At 42.1% G+C, this 27033-nt stretch overlaps 1 protein-coding gene across 13 annotated transcripts in view; it reads left to right on the plus strand.

Moving 5' to 3' along the window:
• Positions 1–27033, plus strand: part of DMD (dystrophin) — a 1973025-nt gene that overhangs the window by 414989 nt on the left and 1531003 nt on the right. For all 13 annotated transcript variants that reach the window (XR_014470468.1, XM_083174338.1, XM_083174337.1 and 10 more), the window contains 2 exons: positions 9269–9361; positions 18621–18793. Coding sequence is in view for 12 of the 13 variants with exons in the window: in XM_083174338.1 (XP_083030464.1) it covers positions 9269–9361; positions 18621–18793 (266 nt within the window). In the remaining variant the exon portion in view is untranslated. The remainder of the gene's footprint in view (positions 1–9268; positions 9362–18620; positions 18794–27033) is intronic.

Consider the following 27033-nt stretch of genomic DNA (forward strand, 5'->3'; position numbering starts at 1 on the left):
TTCGCTATCAGGAACCTGCCTTCTAAATCTGCTTCCACCGATGTGACCTCTACTGGGAGGGATTTAGAGGCTAGTATGACTATTCCTCTCGATTTGGAATTATAAGGGGCCGAGGCTAGTACCCTCCACTTCAGCATCTGGAGCTTCAGGACCTCAGGTGGTAGTAGGTGTGTCTCCTGTAAACAAACTATGTCCATTTTATGTTTTTGGAGATAAACCAGTACCTTTCTGCGTTTGGCCGGGGAGTGGAACCCTCCGACATTGAGGGTGCCTATTTTGATTTCAGTCATTCGTATCTGGGTGGTTGGGAGTGATGTTCAGCAAGTTGAAGGAGGATTTCTCCTTGAGTTTCTGATCTTCTGGTTCCTGTAGACACAGAGGGGAAGAAACGGGGAGGAGAGACAGAAAAACGCAAGACATGGGGGAAGACATTCGCACAGTAGAAGGTAGTACGCTCAACGCACTAAGTAAGCATAACATAACATTGACATTCTGCAAGCAACATATAAACATAACTAGTTGTGTACTGAGCCTCAGTACAACTTCAGTGAGAGGTAATCGAACACGAAGCATAGAACCTGAGTGGGAGCGGTTACCTCGTTATTGTCCAATGTATCAGCTTTCCTATACCTTAGGTCTAAAGTCCGAGGGACCTCGGAGACGGTAAGGTTTTAGTCTCCGGCCTATAAGGGAAGGGAAGTTGGGGGGGGGGGGGGGTACGGGGGGAGGGGGGGTGAAGGGGAGGGGGAATGGGGAGATGGGATTTACCCTTCAGTCACTGAAAAGTCAGAATCATCATAAGAGGAATTAGTGGATCCGATAAATGGAGGAATCTGTTCTGGAAGTAGGTCGCTGTTCCCTAGGTTGGGATCATTTGTCGGTTATATCAGCTGGTGTTGTAGCATATTTTTCTTGGAGGAAGTCGACAGCTTCATCTGGGTGTGAAAAGTCATAGTGAGTGTCTTCAGTGAAGATTCTCAGGCGAGCAGGGTACATCAAGGCGAATTTCAGTTTCTTGTTGACAAGCTGAGTGCAAACTGGGGAGAAGGCTTTTCTTTGTTTAGATAATTCGGCCGAAAAATCCTGGAAAATGCGTAGTCTCTTGCCCTCCCAAAGAAGGTTTTGGTGTTTCCGGGAAGCTCTCCAGAAGGCGGTCTTATGAAGATAGTTCAGACATCGGAACAGGACAGGTCTTAGTCTGGGGTCATTGTGCTTTGGAAGGTATCCCAAGCGGTGGGCTCTTTCAACTACAAGGTCTTTACATTCTGCAGCAATACCTAGTAGGTCAGGGAGGGTCTTGGTTACAAATTCCATAAGGGCAGGGCCCTTCACCTCTTCTGGTAGTCCTACCAGCCTGATGTTGTTCCTTCTGGAACGATTTTCCATCTCATCAAGTTTGTTCCAGATGTGGAAATTTTCTTTCTGAAGCCTTATGACATCTTTTTGCGCTACATGGAGGTCATGCGAAATTGCTCCAATGTTATTCTCATTAACCGAAACTCTGGTAGTAAGTTGCTGGAGCTGCTGAGAAATCTCCTGGACTGCATTAGAAAGTAGTGGGGTCATAGTAGATTTAATGGCTTCGACAATGTCCCTGTATGTGACAGGTGAATCAGGGTCTCTACGTACTTGAGGGATACTCGAGTCTTCTTGGGCTGCAGCTGATTTTTTAGAAGCAGGGGAGAGAGGAGAAATACCATCCTCATCTTCTGAGGTCATGTTAAACTCAGCCCTACGTTTCTCATTCCTTGTAGGGGTCTGTTTACGTGTTCCCTCTGGTGGGAGAGATTTCTCCATATTTATATGGCAGATATCTTCAATAGGTTTGCACTGAGTGATAAACCTTATGCTGGGGGGGGGGGGGGGTAGGGGCTGAGGTGGTCTAGGTGCAGAGTTTTGCTTTGTTGGGATTTGCAGATTCAAAGATCTGTGCTTGGTGAGGAGTAGTGAGGGAGGGGGTGTTTGGGAATAGCAGGCCGGAGTGGAGGCTGCGCTGGTGTCTGAAGCGTTGAGGGTGCCAGGGATATACTTGTTTGTGGAAGACTGACTGAGTGGTACAGTACCTCTGAAGTAGTAGTCTCTGCTCCGATATCTGGGGACGCTGACTAGCTGTCCTGATGACCGCAGCCTGTCAGCTCAGGTCCAGGCTCTGATGTGTGTCTGTGGAGCGCGATGAGCTTTCAGAGCTCTGGGTGTGCGTCCATCCGACAGTGATTAAGCCTCTGTTGGTGCTCTGTCAGAGCGCGAGGTAAATGGCGTCCCTGCTTAATGTCGCTGGGCGGCGATGACGCCACCCGTTATTCAGTCGGTCCGTCTGGCGTTAGGAGAGGGGTCTCAGGGACCGCAAACGAATCCAGCGACTCAGCGGGGGCTAAGGAGGTAAGCTATGGTGTTCGAGGGCTGATGTCTGCCCTCTGATTGTCCGGTGCGAGGGTTCCGCTCGGAGCTGCGGTGTTAGGCAGCTTCTTCCATGCAGCCGGAAGCGGAAGTGATCGATCCTCGCTGTTTAACCTCCGCGCCGGCCGCTCGCTCTATTCAATGTTCTGGAGAAATCCTCGCCATCACAGGACGGCGAGAATTCCCCAAAACAGCGAGACCCGCGGTTAATGCAGGAAACTCGCTCTATTTAGCCGCGAGTCTCACTGCTTCAGGAGCCACATACGCTGATTTCCCATCGCTCAAAAAATGGAGCGAGGGGAAATTGGCATATGAGGGGGCTGTGTTGAATACTGTCAGGGAGAGTGGTGACAGTGACCAGGAAGCTCTGATCGCTGTCACCACTCGCCCACAGCATTGAATACCTGCCACAGAGTTTAAATAGGAACTGCGCACACCCTAAAAGAGTATGGTCTCCTCAGGGCTTTTTAACAGACAAGGGGGCCTGTTTACAGACTGTTGGGTAGATGTATTAAGCTCAGTGAAGTGATGAACTGTCTGGTTTTATCACCGGCCAATTAGCTCCTAACTGTCATTTTCAAACCAAGCCTGTAACTTCACAGGTAGGAGCTGATTGGCCGGTGAGAAAAACCAGACCGTTTATCACTTCACCAAGCTTAATAAATCTACCCCTGTGAGTGGGCACAGCAAAGTGAAAAATAGTACATGGACCCCACCTTATTAAAATGCAACAGTTTATTAAAAAAAAAAAAACACAAACGTTGATGTACAAAGCTGTGAAAAATATAAAGAAGTTGCCCAATAGCAATTAGTCCACTTCTTTCTTTTATATAATAGATTAGAATGTACTCGGTAAAAGACATTTCAAAGATTAATGGGCTATGGGAACTCTTCCATTTGTTTACGTCTTCACTATTTTCACTATTTGATACATCAGCCTCTGAGTAACTGTAAAAGAACGTTACCAGTCAATGTGAAGTATTCAATTAGGCTGATTTGCCATGTTCTATGGTTAATCTTTTTACTGAAAAAGAGATTCACCCTATTCAACGCACACTATTCGCCGACGGCGAACAGTGAATGATGGACAATTCGCCGTCTGATAGTCACAGCAATTCACTGTGGTTTTTCAATGTGATTCACTGTGAGTGTATTCAATGATCAGATGGCGAATTGCTTTCTAAGTGATTTTCGCAGTATGTCACCCTTTAGCACTCGCCATCTTTTTATGGTGAACTGGAATGTGAACTTTTAAAATAAAGTTTTTTTTAAAAAAATTGGTGTAAAAAAATCAGGAATTTTATTATGTGAAGGGGCATGCTATTTTTATTCATGTGCTTACAGCACATGAATATATATTACATTTTTAATATATATATATTTTTTACCCATAACAGCTAGCAGGGGGCCAGGAGTCGAGAGCCGCTCATTACATATTCATATATTCACTTCACACTGCTCCCGCTCATTACATATGCACGAGTGGGAGCAGTGCAGCGGCTCCCTACCTCAGTCCCCTGCCAGGAGGGCAGCTGCTGCTGCTTGTGTCCCCGGGAGCCCTGCTTCTGCCCCACAGTATCCGGCTCAGGCAGGGAGGCTTCTATCTCCCTGCCTGCTGCTGTCCCCCAGCTCCCTGCGGCATTCACCGCAGGGGTTAAGAATCGCAATCAGGGGCAGCGAGCCACTGTGGCATTGAATAGGGCGACAGGGAGGGCTGGCAGCGAATGCTCCTGCCCTCCGGAACACGGCGACTGTGAAGCGAATCCTAAACAGGATTCACTGCACATACCGAATATTCTCATTAAATACTGACCAATGTGTTAGATGCACACAGCGATATGCTTATATTAATTATTTATTTACAGTTTCTTATATAGTGCAACAAAATCCAATGCAGGAACTGAAAGGATGTATATGGTATATGTATATGTGTTAATACTGAAAGTAATTAAATTGCTACAGTATTCCTTCTTTTTCCTTTTCATTTGTGAAAATGCTAAATTGCTACTATTGTGAATTCATGCTTTAAATCAAAGGTGGCTGCTTACCCACCTGGCTGGGGGGCAGGGCCGGATTAAGGGCGGGGGGGGGGGGCACGGGAGTTCAGTACAGCTGGGCCCTCCTCTCTAGGGCCCCCTGTGTTTGGCATGTATTTTTTTTCTTTTTAGCTAAAGGTTTTGTGCATGGGGTAGTGCTGCAGATTCACCTATCTGCCAATGTGACAATGATTAATGGTGCTGAGCATCGGGAGCCAAGGCACACTGACTGCACAAGTGTGCAGTGCATTACTAGTGAATTGACTAAGTCCCATGAGACTTTGCACAAGAGGGGGCCCCCCTGTCTAAAGTGACTCCAGGCCCCACAAGGGTTAATCCGGCCCTGCTGGGGGGAGGTGGGGGGGGGGGGGGGCTGTCTGATCTCCTGCTGGCTTCAGTGCCTGATCTTCCAGTGATTTATGGATGTCCTTTGGAGGAATGGGCTTAGGTCCAGCAGCAGCAGGGGTGGGGATTTTAAGGATGGGGAAGGGATGACTGCATCAGCATCAGCTGCAGCCCATAAAAAAACAGATGGGGCTTATGGTATAGCAGAGAAGTCGCTTCCCATGAGAAGCACTCCCTGCACTATCACAGTCTGGACAAGCAGTCACAGGGGGAGAAAACACATCTCCCTGAGACTGACTGTCATGTTGTGATTTAGCCAAAAGTGATTCATATAGGAAGTCACTGCTAATTTATTGCTGAGGGTGACAGACTTTACTGGGGGGCTGCAGCCTTTTAGCTTAAGGGCTATTTCACACGCTCCTGCCGGGCGGCAAAATCCTGCACGGCCAAAAGCCGTGCCATGCACAGTAGTTGTTAATGGATACTATTGTGTCCATTCACACGGGACAGCCGCGGCCCGGCCACCCGGTTGCAGCCGAATCCCACCACTGGAAGGGACAGCTGCGGGGCTGTGGCCATCCCCACCATTGTAAATTGCTGTGTGCGGCACAGCTTCCTGGCCGTGTGCGGTTTCACCGCCCGTTGGGGGCCGGAGCGTGTGAAATAGCCCTATGGGTATAATTTGGCACTGGATAAGGACATAGGTTTGTGGGAAGTGATGGTGTGATAAACTCAGATATGAGGATATTTGCTTGAATGAAAATAAATTGTTTGCATATTTATTGTATTTTGTAAAATAACTAGTGTTTGTCTGTGGCTTTGCTAGCGTGGATGTCTATTATTGCTCAGCAGACCTAACACATGCCGTGTGTAATGCTTTTGGCTTCTCCTTTACTGCTCTTCTCCCTGATGTCACATCGAGATAATTCATACCTTAGTGTCTTTCTCTTTCTCCTACACTAAGCTTTTCAGTAGTGAAAATGTAAACCAAATTCATCCAGTATATATACTGTTCTCCTACATTTATATTGTTTTCCTAAAATGTACATTTATTCCTATACAATATTAATTTGAAACTTAATATTATTCTATTACACAGCACACATAGTTTTCTGGTATATTTCAGGTACTGAAAATTCTGTTTTCCGCTTTACAAAAATATGTATTAAAAAGAGAATACTTCCCTATTTAACCTGTGTAATTACAGCTAATTAAAGCAAGTTGCCTGGCTTATTGCAATTATTGCTTAGTTACTTGTTTATCCTAAGGTCTGTCTTGTTGTTCTAAACTCTTGAACAACAGAAACATTCATCTTATAAGTAATTATATCACTGCATGTACTAATCTATTTGCAGTAATCACAACAGAAATGTGCTGTCCATAAGGGTTAAATTATGGTTTTTCTAACATTATTGAAATTTACTTATGAACAGACTTATGATTTCTATTCTAAAGTACCCAGCAGGAGATAGGAAGTTGTAACAAGCCATACTGATTGAGCAAGAGTCACTTGTATCCCTGAATGACTGCTAGAAGTACAGCATCTCCTCCTGAATTACACTTCAGTAAAGCTATGGGTTCGGCAGCCGTATTATAATACTCATTCTTAGGCAGTTCTAAAAATGGAAACATTTTTACATTCAGCATAAAAAGTATTAATATCAAGACATTTGTGTGTGTGTGTGTGTGTGTGTGTGTGTGTGTGTGTGTGTGTGTGTGTATGTATGTGTGTGTCTCTCTCTCTGTCTCTGTCTCTCTGACCTCCTTGTTGGACTGCTGTAGGGGATTAATTGATCATGTGCAGAATTCTTCACATGATCAATTAATCCCCAAAAGGGTGTAAACATTGCTATTATTCATTGCTTTATTTTACAGGTACCACTCAAATTATTTACATAACCTTTCATAACCCATCCCCAATCATATACATAATTCTTTAATTTTATTCATTTACCTAGCGCTCTTTTTTTTACATATTAATTATCCCAATTTATAAGAGCTGCTTATGTGTAGCGCAGGACCATCATGCTTGTTCCATTAACTTCTGTAAACCAAATTAACTTGTGATCTATGGAGGTGCGTGCGCTGTAACAAATGGTGATATAATCTTTACAGCCTCCTGGTAACGGCCTGTCACTCCCCTCACTGGCCTTATATGCACTATGTTACAATGTAGCAATAAAGTAATCATGTCTGCATACATAGGGGGCCCATTTATTAAGGATCTTATATACAATGCAATCTGGGTGGAATATAACCGCCCAGGATCGCATTGTTATATACGATTCTATTGCGTGGATGTATCACCCTGCACAAGGGGGTCTGCGCATGCGCGGTCAGCACTGACTCAATTCCAGACCCTGCTGAGAGCACTGCCCTGGTGGCAGTGCAGTATGTAGCCCATAGGGCACCATTTCACAATTGCGGTAGCCCAGGGACCCGAAACGACGGTGTGGGTGTTATGTATAAGCAGCGCTACTACTGTTGCCAACTCTCAGCATTATATAAGCAGCGCTACTACTGTGGGCATATGCGTAACCATATACGTGTAGCGTAATGTGTGTCATAATGTCATAAAGGTATTACGGTGTGTGGCATAATGTGTAATGGGCATTACGGTGTGCTGCATACTTTGTAAGGGGCATCATGATATGTGGCATAATGTGTCATGAGCCCCGTACACACGGGGGAGATATATTGCTCAGCCATATATTGCTAGCAATATATGGCTGAGCCATATATTGCTCAGTTTCTCCTTTTCATCAGCAAGCTCCTGAGACCAGCGATTAGAATGGGGCTGAAAACGGGAGCACAATTTATCGCCGGGGCACACTTCCATCACTGGCAATATTTCAGGTAGAGTCTCCCGTATCCGGAGATCTCTTATCCGAAATAAATCAAAAACCGTGTTTTTTGAATATTTTGGATTCACCCCGCCCCTTTTTTCATACTTACCAAGTCCCCGATGTCCAGGGCGGCATTCAGGATCTTCTTCTGCATCTTCAGAGGTCCCAGGAGTGCATTGCGTGGCTGCAAACTCAAATCACACCACTCCCTGCCCCAGTGGAGCTTACAATCTATATTCCCTACTACATGTACACGTACACACATTCATTTGTGGGTTAATTTTGTTGTGACCCAATTAACCTACCAGTATATTTTTGGATTGTGGGAGGAAACCAGAGCACCCGAGGTAAACCCACGCAAGCACGGGGAGAATCTACAAACTCTTCACAGTTAGGGCCATGGTGGGAATCAAATCCATGACCTCATTGCTGTGAGGCAGTAATGCTAACCATTACACAGTCTGTACTGCCCAAACATCTGCTTTCAAAGTGTATATGTGGGTGGAAATATTACTTTGTTGTTGTCTGTTTTCAGGAGGTTAAATACTGAAGGTTCTGGAAAATAAAATGTGTTATGTAGAAAACAAAAACATGTATTAAAGTATTTAGAGTAAGTCATAGTTTGGAAGAAACCAACATTAAAATATGTAGCCTGAGCGAAATCCAATTGCAATATGCAATTATTAACCCAGGATCCTGGCATGATAAACAAATAGTTCACGTCTGCCTGTAAATCTGACAAAACTGTGTATTATAAATCAGATGCACTATATGTAGTGGTTTTTTGTTATTTGGCAATGTTATGTCCTTACGCATATACAGTAACTGTAGTAAGTTTGCAAATTACAGTACAATATTTATTATTTATTTATTTATTAGCAGTTTCTTATATAGCGCACACAGATTCCGCAGCGCTTTACAGAGAATATTTGACCATTCACATCAGTCCCTGCCCCAGTGGAGCTTACAATCTATATTCCCTACCACATGTACACGCACACACAGACATTCTAGGGTTAATTTTGTTGGGAGCCAAATTAGCCTAGCAGTATATTTTTGGATTGTGGGAGGAAACCGGAGTACCCGGAGGAAACCCACGCAAGTACGGGGAGAATATACAAACTCCGCACAGTTAGGGCCATGGTGGGTATTGAACCCATGACCTCAGTGCTGTGAGGCAGTAATGCTAACCATTACACCATCCGTACTGCCCCACAATATGTAGAGACTTCAGAAATCTCTGTCTGATCTAATGTTCCTGCCTCGGAAGCAGAGGGATAATAATGTTGCAATGAATTGGAATAAAATCTTGATGCTTATGTAACGTACTGATTTTTTTTTAATTTACTTTTATAATCATATCTTGAAAAAGCAGAGATAAATGCCACATACATAACATCTGCCTGCATTGTGGCTTTCTTTGATGTCATGTCTGATCTGTTTATATCGCTTGCCTCCAGCGTGGTGGCTCTGTGTGAAAGGTTATTTTCAATAATATCTGCATAAATGCATAGACTGCAGACTGTTTTCCTTCTCTGCATGTTAAATTGTGGTTTCATGTTTTAGTGACAATTAAACTTTTATTTAGATGTACAACTGTGCCCATTGCATTACTGATGCCAACATATTATTTTTCCGAAATAGGTCGATTTGGTAAATATTGGCAGCTCAGATATAGTTGATGGGAATCACAAGCTGACCCTCGGTTTGATCTGGAGCATTATCCTCCATTGGCAGGTAAGCTTTCATTGAATCCCTTATCCCTTAAAAATTAAACCTATTAATATACTTAAACTGTGTTTTTTATATTTTTTTAAACAACACAGTAGAATGTCAAAACCTATGTGTAACCTGTGCCAACCAGGGATGGTGCTAACGTTTGGTCATACCCTTGTATATGCGCACTCAAATACAGATGTAGCTGCACTTATTGTTGCCGGTTTGCCACTTTTCCTCCCGTTTGTCATGTCAAATTCAAATCCATGGCACAGAAATGCCACGCTGCAATATCGCCACTCAATGCATTTTATGGGATAGTGCCAGTCCCTATGGGGGTTGCACAGCTACATCTATACATCATGACCACTTGCCCCACACCTGTGCAAGTGGGAGATGAGAGAAGCTCCTTTGGCACCTCAATCAAAGAGTGCAATATTTGGCTGTGACATTAAAGCCAAGCACCAGACTTCATACTTAGCACTGCCATGGAGAAGCAGTGCTCTTACATCTAAGAAGCATGAGCTCTGTGTTGGGGCACCATGGGGGCATTAAAAAGCAGTGATGTAAAACATTTTTTATGCATTTCTTAACCATTGTGCCCTTTCAGATGCCTAAGTTTACCTAATTAATTCTAAATATAGGCCTGATTTGTATACTGTAGTAACATAGGCCCTTATTCTGGTTGGTGCGGATATATCCGCGTGCGTTCGGGACGCCGATGTTTTGTGTCTGCGCATGTGCAGAGGCGTCTCTGCGCATGTGCGAGCGGGGCGTACGGCCAAATCCCGCATGATATGTGAACACTCCGAACAGGGGGTGGAGAGGGGCGTGAAGGGCTGTTTTTGCTCATTACCATATGCATACGCCCCGCGTTTCATGGGCGTTCCCATGCAAACGCTGGGCGTACGTATGGTAATGCGGCCGTGACGCACGTGTAGGGGGCGACATATGACATCGCCGGATGTCAGCTGCCCGCTCAGATCCCTGCTTTTGCACGGAAAAATGTCCGTGTGGTCTGAGGTTGCGGGAGCTGGTGGAGCACTCGGTCCTGCATTCGATGGTCTGCGACCATCGAATGATGGGGGAGGTTCCCTAAGATGGAGGAGGCGTATTCCGTGTAAAATACACGTGCGGTCCGTTCGGTCAGCTTCTTACCGCATACGGACGGAGTTGGCGATCCGTATGGAAGGCGGGATTTCGCACGCACGGTCCTGGCCGCATAATCGGATCCGGCCGCACCGACCAGAATAAGGCCCATAGTAACATAGTAATTAAGGGTGAAAGTCAGTCCATTGAGTTGAACCTATTTGACTTAAAACTACTGACTTATGTAAGTCATATCTACAGTAAATTATTCCTTTAGTGACCAAAACTGTATCCAGTTTTGATTTAAATTCATTAACCGTAGTTGCTGTAATCACCGCCACCGGCAATGAGTTCCAGAATTGTACTGCTGTAATGGGGAAGAATGGTCTTCTTAATTCAGTATGGAATTTATTTTCCTCGAGCCTCAGTACATGCCTACATGTCATAAGTATAGACCTGTTAGTGAACAAATAATCTCCCAGTTCCATATGATTCCCAATCCTGTATTTGAACATACTAATCAGATCACCTCTCAACCTCCGTTTCTCCAGTGAAAACATATTCAGCCTGGTTAACCTATCTTTGTATTCTAGTGATTCAAGAACTTTTACTAGTTAGTCGCCCTTCTCTGTACCTGTTCCAATTCATTTATGTCCTTTTTAAGGTGTGGTGCTCAGAACTGAACACAGTATTCCAAGTGTGGTCTCGCTATTGCCATGTAAAGAGGCACTATCACATTGGCATCCCTTGAATTCATTCCCCTTTAATGCATGCCAGTGTCCTGTTTGCTTTTGCTGCTGCATTTGAGCAGTGTGCACTATTACCCAATTTATCATCTATGATGACCCCCAAGTCCTTCTCTACAGCAGAATTCCCTATAATAACTCAATTTAGCCTATAAGTACTGTAGCTTGTTCATTTTTGTTCCCATAATGAATTACTTTACTTTACAATGTTGAACTGCATTTCTACCTTTCTGTCCACCTTTCCAGTTTAATTAAGTCACATTGTAGTGTATCCACTTCCTCTCCTGATTTAATTACCTTACTCAATTTTGTGTCATCCGCAAATATTAAAATTTTACTCACTATGTCATTGCCTATATCATTAACGTATATATTAAACAATCCCAATATTGAACCTTTGGGACTCCACTTTGGACCTTACCCCAGCTGGAATGTATGCAATCTACCACCACTCTCTGTCCCCAGTTGTGCAACCAGTTTTTAATCCAATTACAATTTTTATCTCCTAACCCTGTTAAATTGTATTAATAATAACCTTTTATGAGGCACCGTGTCAAGAGCTTTAGCGAAATCAAGAAGTATCACAGATTTCCCTAAGTCCACCCCCCTACTGACTTCCTCATAGAAGCTATTTAAATTGGTCTGACATGATCCATTTTTGACAAACCCATGCTGAGCCTTACTTATCACCTTCTCTTGTACTAAGAAATTTTGGATACAATCTCTTATTATTCCTTCTAATATTTTCCCTACAATGGATGCAAGACTGTATGGTCTATAATTTTCAGGGTTAGTTTTACTACCTTTCTTCCATATTGGTTCTACGTTAGCTATGTGCCAGTCCCTTGGTATCATCCTCAAGTTTATTGATTCCTCGAATATTAGATATAATGGTAGTGCTATGAGAGAAATTGTTTTTTTGGTTCCAGGGTGTACAGTGTATCATCTGGGCCATTAGATTAGTTACTATTTAGGTTCTGTAATCTATATTTTGACTATTTCCTCACTCAAACATACAGTTTGGGAGCAATGAAGAGCCAAGCATTCAATCTGTGGGAGTACCTCTGAATATTCTTCCATTGTAAATAATGAAGCAAAAAATTAATAATTCTGCTTTCTCTTTTCCTTCTATTACCAGGGTACTCTGCTTATGTTTTAGTGGGTCAATATTTTCCTTCCTTGATTGATCCTGATTGTAATTTTACATTTATTTTTACAGGTACTTGTGTAGTTTCATGGGGGCAGGCTATGCTATGTTTTCAACATAGGCTAAGCTACATTGTCAGTGTAGCCCAATGGCTGCCTAGCGTAGTCAGCGTAGTGTCTCCACGGCAGCCCTTCTTAGTCAGTGTAGTGTCCCCGTCAGGCAGCTAGTCACCGTACTGTCCCCGGGAGCTGCAGCTCTGTCTCCGGCATCCCTGGCAAGCCTAGTGCATGCCTCTCACACAGTGACGGTAACTGCCAGATCCCCTGCGCTGGCGGATGCCGGCAGAGTGGGGATCATGTGGGCGCCAGCGGAGAGGTGCTCCATCTGTCTGAGATGCACAAGCGTTTCAGATGCTTGTGCATCTTAGTAATTCTTGCAGCAGGGTACGGCAACCCTGCCTGTGTCCACTTCAGGGAGATGGACAGGGTTAGGGGTTCAGTAGCACGTGTGTCTCCTGCACAAAGGGGGGGGGGAGTGCGGTGTGCAAGTGCATCTCATGTACAATAAAGGACACAATTAACAGTGCTCCATGTTACACACCTCCATTTCAAAGTCCCACTTTCCACAGCAGCCCGAAGCGTGGTGAGGGGATGCAGTATGCATCCTCCTGACCTGTTCATACCCCCACTATCCACATCAGCATGGAGTTGATTTTATAAAGTGTGGCGAGTGCAGTGACGTTTATTCTGCGTCCCCTTGTGGGGCTCGCTGCGCTCGCCACACTTCGGGCTCGATGGCTCACTGTGTTTGCCACACTTTACAAACTCAACTCCATACCGGCATGGATACTGTGGGTATGAACAAGTCAGGAGGATGTGTACCATGTCCCCTCGCTACACTCACCACACTTCAGGCTGGCGTGGATAGTGAGGGTGTTTCAGGAACACATTTACACCTGTCATGTCAGGCAGGTAAAAATGGTCAATGGTTCCCACACAATGTAATAAGCGCCTACTGACTACACTAACTGTGTAACGCTGACTGACAATGCTAACTATGTAAGCTCTGGGTAGCTGCGAACGGGCGGGAACACAACGCTGATACTGAAAGGGACGCCTGACTGACTACGCTAACTATGTAAGCTCTGACTAGCTGTGAACGCGCGGGAACACAACGCTGATACTGAGAGGGACGTCTGACTGACTATGCTGACTTCACAAGCTCCGGCTAGCTGTGAACGGGTGGGAACACTAAGCTGATACTGACAGGGACGCTGACTACGTTGGCCGTGGGAACACTACACTGATTCTGACAGGGATGCTACGCTGACTACGTAACTGCCACTGTGAAACTATACAAGTACCTTATTTCTTCTCTATATGTGGCAAATGATTTGGGTGTCCCATCTTGTTTAAACGCTTTGAATGCCCTCCTTTTTTTAGCCATTTCAATATAGACTTTGCTGTTAAGCCGCATCAGTTTCCTTTCGACATTTGTTATTTTACCCTAGGAAAAAATGTATTAGTACACTCCTGCAGTATTTTTTTTATTAATCCATATCTCTAGTAGTATCCATATCTTAAAAAAATTCCTTCCATTTTATATCCTTTAAGGACTCCTCAGACTTACCAATTTTGCTTTTCTGAAAGTTAAGGACCTAGTTGCTCCAATTTAAATCAAATGCGATCATATTGTGATCACTGTTCCCCAATGTCTCCCTTATGGCAATGTTAGAAAGAGTGTTCCCATTGTCCCAATATTATCAAGAGATCCAGGATATTATTATTTCTGGTTGGATTTTCAATACATTGATACAAGTAGTGGTCATTCAGGGCATCCAATAAACCATTTCCCTTAGCAGTACTACTTGACCTATCTTTCCAATTTATTTCTGTGTAGTTAATAATAATGTACCCTAAGCTGGCTTGTTTTCCCACCTGTAGCAAGACGGCTTTTTCCTCCTTCATATTTATGTTGGGTGGTTTATAACATGTTCCTACTATATGTTTTTTAGCCCATTTAATATTACCTGTGATTTCTACCCATACTGATTCTAATTACTCCATTGTGCTCTCGTATATGTCTTCCCTTATGTATGGTGTTATGGATGGTTTAACATATAAACATACTGTACCCCCCTCCCTTTCTACCAAATATTTTTTTTCTAAACAGACTTTAACCTTCTACGTTAGCCTTCCAGCCATCTGATACATCCCATCAAGTTTCAGTAATACCTATGACAGTGATTTTCAACCTTTTTACCTTTGCGGCACACTAAATAAGACTTTAAAATTGCCAAGGCACACCATAAGATCCCCACAGGGCAAAACACATTGGCCACCACAGGAAAAAAACAAACCTATCGGCCCCCACATTAAAAACAATCACAATGGTCACCACAGGTAACAAAAATAAAATACATTGGCCCTTTACATGAAAAGAAGAGACCAGTAAATAACATTTCAACTGATGGTGACTGTAAACTGGTTTGGGCATCTCTAGATCTGGGGGCACACTTGAGAACAGCTCAAGGCACACTAGTGTGCCACGGCACACTGGTTAAAAAACACTGACCTATGAGATCAAGATCTTCCTCCAAAATTAGGGTTTCTAGTTCCCCCATTTTACCAGGTTAACTCCTAGCATTCAGATAAAGGCATTTCAGATCTCGATTTTCCTTCATCCTTGTTGTGTTACCTGTTACAGTTACAAAAGGTTCCTGAAATGATAAATTAGTATCATGGATAATACTTGTATTTGGCTTTGTGACTCATGCCAGTGCAGCACCATATCTAAATCATAAATACTAAGGGCAGGATATACTAAGCAATTGTGGTGCATCCAGCGACACATCGCATTGATACTAACTACATATGTACTAACATATGCGATTAGTATCACAAAGGACAGCTCTTGCGAAAAGAGCTACTTTTTGTGAAACCATTGTTGCCAGGTGAGAGGGTGCCCTTGGTCCTTCTCACCTCCTATGCCTGGGATCCTCCTGCTGCAGAAGGCTGCAGGGACTCCCAGGCTTCTCGTCCTCCTCCCTGCACCTAGAAGGAGGAGGTCAATGGGTCCGGGTAACACAGCAGGAGGCTGCCCGGACAGCAGGTGAGGAGGGACAGCGTGTGCCACGGGGTTGCTAAAAGAAGCCCATAGGCTTCTATAGGGTAACAACAGAAAAAGCTGTTGTTACCCTATATGGTTGAAACGCGATGGTCCTGCATTGATGCATATGAAAATGCAGTAAAAACCCAGAAAACAAGGTTTTTACCATTTATTCTATTTGATACATCCTGCCTAACCAAGATAATCAGTCATACGAACTAATAGCATTATTTAAAACTTACTTATAGCAGTTTACAATGGGCATTGATTAGAAAACTTACATTAATCTATAAATTTACTGGTAACAAATTATTATTGAGTAGAGTCCTAGTCCACCATACTTAAGATGATTAGGAGGAAAAGTAAATAAAAATTCAAAGTATGAAAAAAAATATTTTTTTGTTATATACTATTAAGGACAGGAATCCTTTAAATCAGAGGATGCATTTTTTTTTTTTTTTTTTTTAAATCCCACTACAGCAAGTTATTGAGTATAAATTATGCCCCTTTTACACCACCGCAAAACCCCAGGTCTTCGGCGGGTCAGACTCGGGTCAGCGGCGGTGTAAATGGGACACGCCGTGTCCCTTTATACAGGACTTCTATCCAGGTCCTGACATGGGTAGAACACGGCTAGGACCTGGGTAGATGGCGGTGTAAATGGCATCTGACCCGTCTCCCCTTTACATCAATGGGGGACGTGCAACCTGCAGACCGCAATGTCCGCAGGTTGGACAGGGGGCACAGACTGCTGTCTGCTAAACTCTGCAGATAGCAGCGGCGGCGGTGAATGGATGCCTGTGTGCAGCATCCATTTACCTCCCGGACAACGGCTGGGGGGGGGGGTGCATGGGGGCTGGGGGCAGCCCAGTAGCTTACCTTGGTGCTGGGCTACCCCCAGCACGGCGATCTGTGTTTCCGTCGGGGATCACTGCAGTCCCAGTGCTTGGAAATTATGTAATCTCCAAGCGCCGCCTCAGTCTACACTGCGGGTGGACACCGCAGTGTAAACGGTGTAGATGCCGGATCCGACCCGACTTGGATCCTTCTTCCAAATTACGGGTCGGGATCCGGGATTTTTGGTGTAAAAGGGGTATTAATGGAACTCAAGTGTTTAATTACATTATGGAGCAAGGAAAATCTTTTAGTTGTTTCAATGACAGAAAATAATTTCTTGCTGTAGAATAGGATATTTTAATAAGTAAACTTCTGGCTAATAAATGCTGGAAAGAATGAGGCAAAATACAGTAGTCACATTTAGTATGATGCAGCGGTGGATTTAGGGGTCATGGTGCTGCTATCACAACAGTAAGGGTATCTGCCTAATCTTATTATTTTAATTGATTGGTGGTTATAAGCTCTAATTTAATGATTGGTAATTTGATATAATAAAAAGCCATGAACTACAGTATGCCTATTTCCTATTTCTAATGATGCATAATTACTTAAGGAGCAGTCCTACCTATTTACACTACACTTAAGATTTCGTATAGTAAAGTGGAAATATTTTGTCGTTACTGATCATTTTCGGTCTGACAGGGGTCATTACATGTCAGCTCAACCAGGTGTGTGCAACACCAGTCTCAGATTTTTATGAAAGTTTTTTTTTTAGTTAAGAGAGAATGTCAAAACAACTATTTCTGCTAAATATATAGACTGTCTAACAATTACAGTAGTTTATCACATATTGATTTTTTTCCATTTATTAAATCATTTACGAATCATAGCTTCTTTATCCAGTTTATTAGAAGTGGCACGGGTGTTTAATAAGGAATGATCATTAAATTTGGACCCCTAAGGTAACCTTTCCTCCTTAATCCAGAATTTTAACCAAATTAGCAAACCAAAGGATGTACTGAATGGTAGCATACACTTTCTGATGACACTTTAATGAAAATTACAGACTGTTACAACATGTTTAAAAGAAGGGAAAAGTTATGGACTCAAGTATGGTCATTTGGTCTACACCCCTTAGGTCAACCTACATTGGGCCAACCGCTGAAGGTCACATGGCTTAGGTCAACACATGAAATAGTTCAACATTCCGAAGGTCAACATGGATGGAAGGTCGACACATTCCTTAGGTCAAGAATGGCTAGATCGACAGTCAAAAGGTCAAAATAGGTTTTCTCACTTTTTTATTTGGCCGACAGGAAGTATTTCATGTCCTACCATCCACTAGGGCGTGGAGGGGGAATAGAGTAGTGTGCCCAGCGCATGGTGAGCATAGCAAGCCATGCATGGGGACGCGGTGCACTGAAACAATGTCTATGTAAACATTAGGGACACAATAAGTTAAAACCCATGTTGACCTTTTGACTTTCAACCTAGCCGTTCTTGACCTAATGCTTGTGTCGACCTTTCATCCATGTCGACCATAGGCATGTCAACCTATTTCAGGTGTTGACCTAAGCCATGTCGACCTTCAGTGGTCGACCCAATGCATGTAGACCCACTGACCCATACCGGTTTAATGGTGTTAAAAAAAACGTGTGTTCTTCTGAATCTAATTTGGTTTGGATTTTTGCATTCAGGAGGAAAAGTTGCCTATGGGGTCCATGGGTTTCATAAGGGATTTCTCAATAAACACCCCTGATACTTCTACTAAACTGAATAAAGAAGCCATAATTAGTAAATAATTGAATAAATTAAAAAATCAATATTTCATTAACGAATCGTCTGACGGTTAATATGTTTGTCATAAATAGTTTTTTTAACATCATCTCTTAACTTAAAACATTTCGGGAAATGTGAGACAGGTGGTGGACATTTCTATTACTTTTGGGTCATATGAAAAAAAACAAGAACATGCGTCACATGCCTAATGGAAGATTCTTCACTGGAGTTATAGCTTATTTTTTTTTTTTATAATATAGAATTTAGACTTGCTCTGCAATAACTGTAGAAGTGGCTATTTATTCCCATATTATGCTTTTCATTCAGCATGAATCAGTAGAAGGGCACGTATGTATGTGTAAATGTTCTATCCACGGATGACAGCTTAAGACTTGCTTTCTTATACAAACTTCCCTTATATTGTATTACAGTGAATCCTAGTTATCTGGCTGATGCACAAAATAATTTAGCTCAGGAGCACGCCACTTATTTATTAACTAGTGCTGTGGTGTAAGATAAACCATTTATCTCGCTTTACAGTGTGAAACATTTGATGATTCTATATCTCATTCAGGTGAAGGATGTAATGAAAGGCATTATGGCTGACTTGCAGCAGACAAATACTGAAAAGATCTTGCTAAGCTGGGTCCGCCAATCAACTTGCAATTATCCACAGGTCAACGTTATCAATTTCACCAGCAGTTGGTCTGATGGATTAGCTTTTAATGCACTCATCCACAGTCACAGGTAAGGAAAAATATCTAAAGCTTTAACCAATTTAACATTCACCTTTGTCATGATATTGCCTTTATTGATTATTTTGGATGGTAGAGACTATGTTCAGGTTAAAAAAGTTGAAATAGATGTTCAGAACATATTTGAATGTAGTGTCCAATCTAGCACCCTGCATCTTTTCAAATCCATGCAGTTCCTTTTTTCTGCCTGGGGTGTTTTCTGCTTTTAGATACACTGGTCGTATTGAAATATACACCAGACTGTGCTGAAAACACCACAGCAGACAGCGATATCACCAGGCAGGAAAAGGGAACTGCATGGATTTTGAAAGGTGCAGGGTGCTAGATTGACCATTATGCATGTATTCTTTCAGAAATAAATGATACAATTACATAAAGTAAATGTAGACCGATGTTGCATAGACACACACCTAGTCTTATACTTGGAGTCTCAAACTTGGCTCCCTTTTCATTTATTTTTTTTCTCTTCCTTAAATTGTAGAAAATATATTAATTTTTTTTTAAATATAATTTATCTATATATTTCTGGCTTTATAATTGTTTTGTAATACTCAGATTTTCATTTCATGTGTTTTAGTACATTTATAGCAATAATTTAGCATATTTATTGAGACTTGTTTAAGAAAATGATTATGTAATTGAGCACTTTGATGACTTTAATACATTAGGTACAATGATCCAAATGAGTGTTTTAAATGTTGTATTCATGTCTGATTAGTGTTATTTGTTAACTTTATATTTTTAACTCAATATTTATGTCTGTGCTCTTTTTAGTGTATGCAGGTATAACTATGTGCAAAGTAAATTCATGGTATTTTCTCATTAGTATGGGTAAATTTTCACAGTATGTAAAGAATGATTTTAAAGTTCTGCAGTAAGCTACGAGCACAAAGTTTATATTGAAAAGGTCAAACTTTTAAGAGTAGATCCTTATGTAGCCAAAATACTGACCTTTTACAAGTTGATGTTTTTGGCCTGCTGGGCATTGCTGATGTATTTTTTTCTGTTCCATTTTTTTGTTATGAACAATTTACAGTACATACGTTCATTTTGGTGTTTAAATTGTGTCTAAATATTTTACCAATGATTCCTTTGTATGGGGGAGACTTATCAATCCATGGAGAGATCAAGTAAAAAGTGATATAGGGCCTTATTCTAGTTCACTCTGACAAAATCCTTCTTAGATGGACAAAACCATGTGCACTGCAGGGGGCAGACGTAAAATGTGCAGAAAGAATTAGATTTGGGTGAGTTATTTTGTTTCTGTGGGTAAATACTGGCAGCTTTTTTTTACACTGCAATATAGATCTCACTTTGAAGTAAAACCCCACCCAAATCTAATTCTCTCTGCACAAGTTACATCTGCCCCACCTGCAGTGCACATGGTTTTGTCCATCAAAGAAGGATTTTGGCAGAAAGTGTGAACTAGAATAAGTCTGAGTAGGTTAGTTGATGTTTCAAGTTTTGGCTGCGTTCAGGAGCAGAGGTTGCACTTTGCAACAACATATTTGGTGGTCTCTAAAGTGATTAAAGACTCCATCCTGAAACATTGGCACATTTTGCGAACAGATCCTGTAATGGGGAGTGTGTGCCAAAGTCCTTCACTGTTCTGTTTTAAACGCAGCCAAAACTTGAAACAGCAACTAACCTACTCGGACATCAGTCCTAAAGTAGACAAGACAAAAAACTGGCTTTCTAGGGCTGCTGGCTCACATAAATGCTCCGGCTGTGTGAACTGTCAACATATTATCCACACAGACTCCTTTACACACCCAGATACAGGCAAGAGATACATGCTAAAACATTCTATGGACTGTGAGACAAAGTTTGTTGTCTATATTATCAGGTGCCCATGCAACAAATTGTACGTGGGCAAGACCATGCGCATGTTAAAAGAGAGGATTGGCGCCCACAGGTCCTCTATAAATAAGGCATACTTGAAGATTGAGGCCAGTACGCCCCCAGTGGCGAGACATTTTGTCAATAATGGACATTCTATTAAGGATTTTGCCTTTATGCCATTGGAGCATGTACCCCCCCCCCCCCCCCCCGAGGAGAGGGGGAGATAGGCATGGACTGCTCATGAAAAAAGAATGCTATTGGATACATGAGCTAAACTGCATGCGCCCGTTAGGTTTAAATGAAGAGTTCTCATTTTCACCGTTTATTAGGTGAATTAGTTATCTGTATATTTATCCATGATGTGCACCGCTCTAGATGCCTCTGTGATTATGTCAGTGCGATGGCTGTATTTTTATGGCGATTGTGGTGACATATAGTATAAATCTGTATTTTGATTGATTATTCTCATTTTTTTTGCATGGATGTTCTCTTAAAGCATATGAACTGTTATCTCTTGAATGTTGTTTATTTTATGCACTGTTTGATCCGGTTATTTTCTGTGTTGTAATGCACGTTATATTTGTATCATGTTACCATGGTAACAACCTGTGTGCTCTCGGATGTTTCTGGGGACATAGGAACCCTAGCTAGGTCCCCCGTCGGCGTGCCCAGCATATTGGTTCCACAACGCCATTGATACTTCCGGTATCGGACGGCGCTGTGATCTGAATGCCTGGTAGCAATGACAGGCTGGATCTACAGGGCGGCGTGTCCTCCGGCAATTAGGATTGCACACAGGTGAGTAAGGCATGTACAATGTATATATTTGTGCTCTAGCCAGCATAGCTCTGATGACCCCTCTTGAGAAAGGTGCTGTTTAGCACCGAAACGGCCGTCGAGGAGACCCGTAATGTATCTTGCATGTATCTGCCTGTTGGGTGTCTAATATTCTTTCTGCAATGCTCTGATGCGAGCTTGGGCTGAATAAATATGCCATTTTAAAGCATTATTCTGGATTCTATTTGACTGGTGCGGGTGTTTCCAGGAGTCCTGCTGGATTACAATAGGAAAATCTACCTATATATATATATATAGTCTGTGGTGTCTTATTTTTTCGGAGTGCCGCCGCCGGGAGAATATACAAGCAGCATATCAAACTGCTACACGGAAGGCACCCGGCTGTTTATCTGCTTACCCGACTTTAAACCTGTTGCTATCTGAGTGCCGCCACGAGGACTGTATATATATATATATATATATATATATATATATATATATATATATATATATATATATATATATACAGGTTGAGTATCCCGTATCCAAATATCCCTTATCCAAATTATTCCGAAAACCATATATTCCAGAAAGTGAAAAAAAAAATTTTTTTGTTAAAAACTTACTGGGGACGTTTGTAACAGCATCACTGGGTACATGATATGTAACTGGCACTATATATGTACAAGAACATGATTGCTTGGCATTCAAATTCAATATCTGAGACAGTACACAAACTTTTTTCATGTTCTTGAAACCTTGTTTTTTGAACAAATAAAATATATTTGTGTGCATTTCATGTGTTTGATGTGTTTATACAACATAAATGCAAGATACTTCAAAATACATCATTGAAATATTAAAATATTCTGAAATACGGAATAATCCGTTATCCAAAATTCTCCTGGTCCCGAGCATTTTGGATACGGGATACTCAACCTGTGTATATATATATATATATATATATATATATATATATATATATATATATATATATATATATGTCCAACGTGGGTGCGGCACTCGTAGCATCAATAATGAACTCTTACAACATCAGAGTGATCAACGTTTCAATTTTATAAAAAATTGTCATCAGGATAACAGTAAAAAAAAACATACCTGTTTAAATAGCAAACACAGCAATACAAAGTGAGTCAGGCAGAGGCAGGTAAAACACACCCACTTCCGCTGAATAAGTGTGACGTCATCAGTTACAGACGTCGCATTCAAATTACTTCAATATCACCATGGTGATCAGTATACATAATTGCATTACATGAGTATAGTACAATAAAGTGTGTGCTTTACAATAAATATGTGGCATAATAAAGAAAAAATAAGGAACAGATAATGTGATAGTGTAAAAATAGTACAGCGGTGTCACAAACAACAAGACACAAAGATATTCAATTATAATGGCATACAAGCGGCATCGATCATGTAGGAATTTGTATGATAAATAGCAACGTTACATGTATCAACATACAAAGTGTAGTAGTAATAAAATGACAGAGTGTGGCATGACAGATATTATGTTGTAATTTTAATGGAAGATGGAGTAGGAAACTTGTTCATTGAGACCGCGGGGAGCGATAACATCTAAACGATGTATCCATCTTGCTTTGCATTGAAGCAATTTTAAACCCCGGTTGCCATCTCTGAAGAGGGTTTAAAATTGCTTCAATGCAAGATATATACATCGTTTAGATGTTATCGCTAAGTATTGTGTTACATGATATATGTGTTACAGTTATAAATCAGTTCTGGCTTGCTTTCTTCTGGTGACTTGCTCATGCTACAGTGTTATAGACACAAAGTTTGCATTGGATACTATATTCTATTTCCATATATTGGGGGCGATTCAGACCTGATCGCTTAAGTCTGATTTCGCTACCTCGGCTGATGTTTTGGGTTTGCGCATGCACGAACATGCGCATGTGCAAACCCCCAGAGCAACTTCTGCGTGTTTCACACTCACCAGGGTGTTCGCTCAATAGTGGGTGGGAAGGGGGCAGACACAGGGGGATGCAGGGGACCGCCCAGTGTTTTATGGGTGTGCCCATAGAAATGCTGGGTGTATCCCTTTGAACGCAGGCGTGTCCATGCTTGACATCACATGATGTCAGCATCCACCCCCATTTTGGCCACCTCGTCCAGGATAAAAGTAAGTATAGACATACTTTTACCCTTGAAGGGAGGGTACATTTTTCCTCCGTATGTCTGCATGCAAGTGGACGTGTAAGCATACATATCCAATCACATGCTAGCGCAGGGATTCACTCATCAGTGGGGAGGGTGTGTGCATTTGGTGGGGCAGCGGGCAGTGTTTACCTGCTCGTTAGGCAGCGAATATATGGTCTGTCTATAGCTGGTCTGAATCAGGCCCATTATTCCTGAGCTACAACTGCTGAGTTACATTCCATAAACATCACATATTTTCTAATTCGAATCTGCAGTTCTGATTCCAAATGACAAATAGGGGTATTTTAAAGGATTCAACAGATGTTTCTCAAGAAGGTGACCTTTATTGCCCTCTATATTCTATATATTTGGCTGACATTAAAAGATGTCCTCCTAACTCTCTCTGTAGCTGTTCCTAATTTCCTGATGTTGCTTTTCCCTAGATTATAGAAACTATACACTGTAGATACAAAACACATTAACCTTGAATGTGGTATTTTGGTCAGATAAATATTTTCTCACCTAACCTTCAGACTACTGCTAAATTTTTTCTCACCAATTCAATCTACTGTATGCAAATGAAATGAACTCACAGAATTACGTGGTTAGTTTTTTTTGTCATAAATTGCAGTGAATTGTTTCTTGGAGAACATGACAGATATTTTGGAAGGGATACTGAAACCAAAGCATTTTTACGATTATTTCTGCAGCAGCTTAAATAAATGTGAAAATTACTTTGCACGGGGTCTGATTCAGACACTACAACTGCCAGCACTACACTCATGCCTTATGTGCTTTACCTGCTGGGGTATTCACTGGGTACCCGGTGACATACTTCTGGTCATGTGCTGGTGCACTTCCAGCTGCGGACTAATTGCAGCAATCCTGCCCTTTACCTAAGGGTATATACATTCACCCATTAGGTGTCAAAACATGTTGGTCTAAGCGCTGTGCAGCTCGATGGCTATGTGTTCCCTGTGTGATAACTGTACTGTCTCTGCTTGTATTGTTGCCTGCCTGGCTGTTGTGGTGACCAGTGGTGCCGCTGATTGCTGCCTAGGCACGGTGCAGCTCAGGGAATATATGTTCCCTGCATCTATAACCTCCAGGTTATATCAAGTGCATACCTGTATGTGTTATGTATATCTGTACTGTCACTGTTTAACTGTACCTAACTGGCTGTTGCACAGCAATCCAAATCCAATTCCTAGCATACACAGTTATACCTGGCCAATAAAGCTGATTATGATTCTGACACAGGCTACAGAGACAGAAGGTTGGGAGGACACAGGCTACATAAATACAGAATGAGAGTGAGACACAATCTACAGACAGACAGAAGGGGGGTTCAGGCTACAGAGAGACTGATGGGAGGGAGACACAGGCTACAGAAAAACAGCGGGGGAAGATGCAGGCTACAGAGAGACAGAATTGGGGGAGACACAGACTGCAGATAATAGAGAAGGAGGAAGACACAGTCTACAGAGATACAGAAACAGAAGAGATGCAGGCTACTGAAAGGCAGAAGGTGAGACATAGGCTACAGAGAGAGATAAAGTGGGGAGACACAGGCTGCAGAGACAGAAATAGGGAAAGACAACAGGGGTGAAGGGCTACATCATAGAATCTTAGCTGTTCATGAGTCTGCTAGTGCTCTTGTCTCTACCAGTGCTGGCTATGCTGGAAATGCAGTATTGCCATACCTGAGATCTCCACACTGCATCCTCTGCTCACACCAGTGTCTCTCCAAATATGCGGCTGCACAATGGGTTGACTTCATTCTGTCCACCAAGCAGAGTTCTGGGAAATCGGCCCTGCCTGTTACCCTGCACCAGCCACTCTCTGTTTCCTCTCCTTCCTCTGGAGTTTAGCTATGTGGCTTCTACAGTGCTGCTCCAAGTGATAAGCTCCAGGAAGTGCAGGAGCAGCTGGTTCCCATTTGCAGAACCACAGTTTTTGTTAGACCTGTTTTTGTTAGATTGGCCCTATTGAGAAGTTCCACCACAAAATGTATCCGAACTGTAGTAATTACAGACAAATCACTGTTCAACAGTTTAATAGAGTTTAAAAAACAAAATAAAAACACTATTTTATCTGTATGGAGTCAGTTATTCAGTTCGATATAACAAGGAAAACAACCAACGCGTTTCGTCAAAGCGACTTCCTCAGGGGTAACTTTCCGTAGGCAATTGGACAGTGAACATAAATATTCACTCCAGGTATGGATCTTTCTAACAAGATGTAAAAGGTGTATAAATGGATCCCTTGAAGTTCCTAATATTAATGCACAACCGCATCAATTTCCATAAGTGTCCCTTTAAAAACAACAGGTCCTGAGAGGATTTTTTCAAACAAATTCCTCAAAATAGAATCTCAGCAGGCAAATGACAAACCAACTGGATATATATATATATATATATATATATATATATATATATATATATATATATACATATAGTATTTGGACTCCTGAATATTATTTATTATTTATTAACAGTTTCTTATATAGCGCATACATATTCTGCAGCCCTTTGCAGAGAATATTTGAACATCAGTCCCTGCCCCAGTGGAGCTTACAGTCTATATTCCCTAACACATATACACACAGACATTCTAATTTTGTTTTTGGAGCCAAATAGCCTACCTGTATATTTTTGGATTGCAGGAGGAAACCGGAGTACCCAGAGGAAATCCACACAAGTATGGGGAGAATATACAAACTCTGCACAGTTAGAGCCTTACATTACACAGAGACTGTGATGATAGAGTTTTTCTGTGGGAATTTGTGCTCATTCATTCTGTAGTGAATTTATGAGTCCTGGCACTGCTGTTGGACGAGAAGGCCTGGCTTACAATCTCCATTCCAGTTCATGCCAAAGGTGCTCAATGGGACTGTGGTCAGGGCTCTGTGCAGGTCAGTTAATTTCTTCCACACTGAACCCATCAAATCATGGGGGTTATTCAGAGCTAAATGCTGTTGTGTGAATTATTGAACAACTGCACATGCATACATATTGTAGTACTGTATGCACAACACTAAACAGTGTACAAAACTTATTAAAAATCTATTCGCAATCCCCTTCACAATGTATCTGGCAGGAACCTGACATTTATGGGCAGCAACTGACATTTTCTGGCATTGTCAGAAAAAAAGGAGACATGTCCAGGCATTTTTGGGGGAGGGTGTGTGACATCAGCACTGACCTCGATTAGCTTGGCTCTGTTGCAGAGGTGTGGAAGGATCAGAATTACACTCACTTGCACACTCACACAGATTGGAAAAAATATTTGATGGTGAGTGAGCTGCAAATGGATTTGCACTGGCGGAAGATCATTGATCCATTCACAATTCATTTGCAGACTTGAAGAGGGCGGGTTTTCACTCTGTCTGGGAGGTGACTATCATGTTCGCAGGGCTTTGCAAAATTGCCC

This window comes from Crinia signifera, chromosome 2 (genome assembly GCF_055691185.1).
Source record: "Crinia signifera chromosome 2, ASM5569118v1, whole genome shotgun sequence".
Taxonomy (NCBI): Eukaryota; Metazoa; Chordata; class Amphibia; order Anura; family Myobatrachidae; genus Crinia; species Crinia signifera.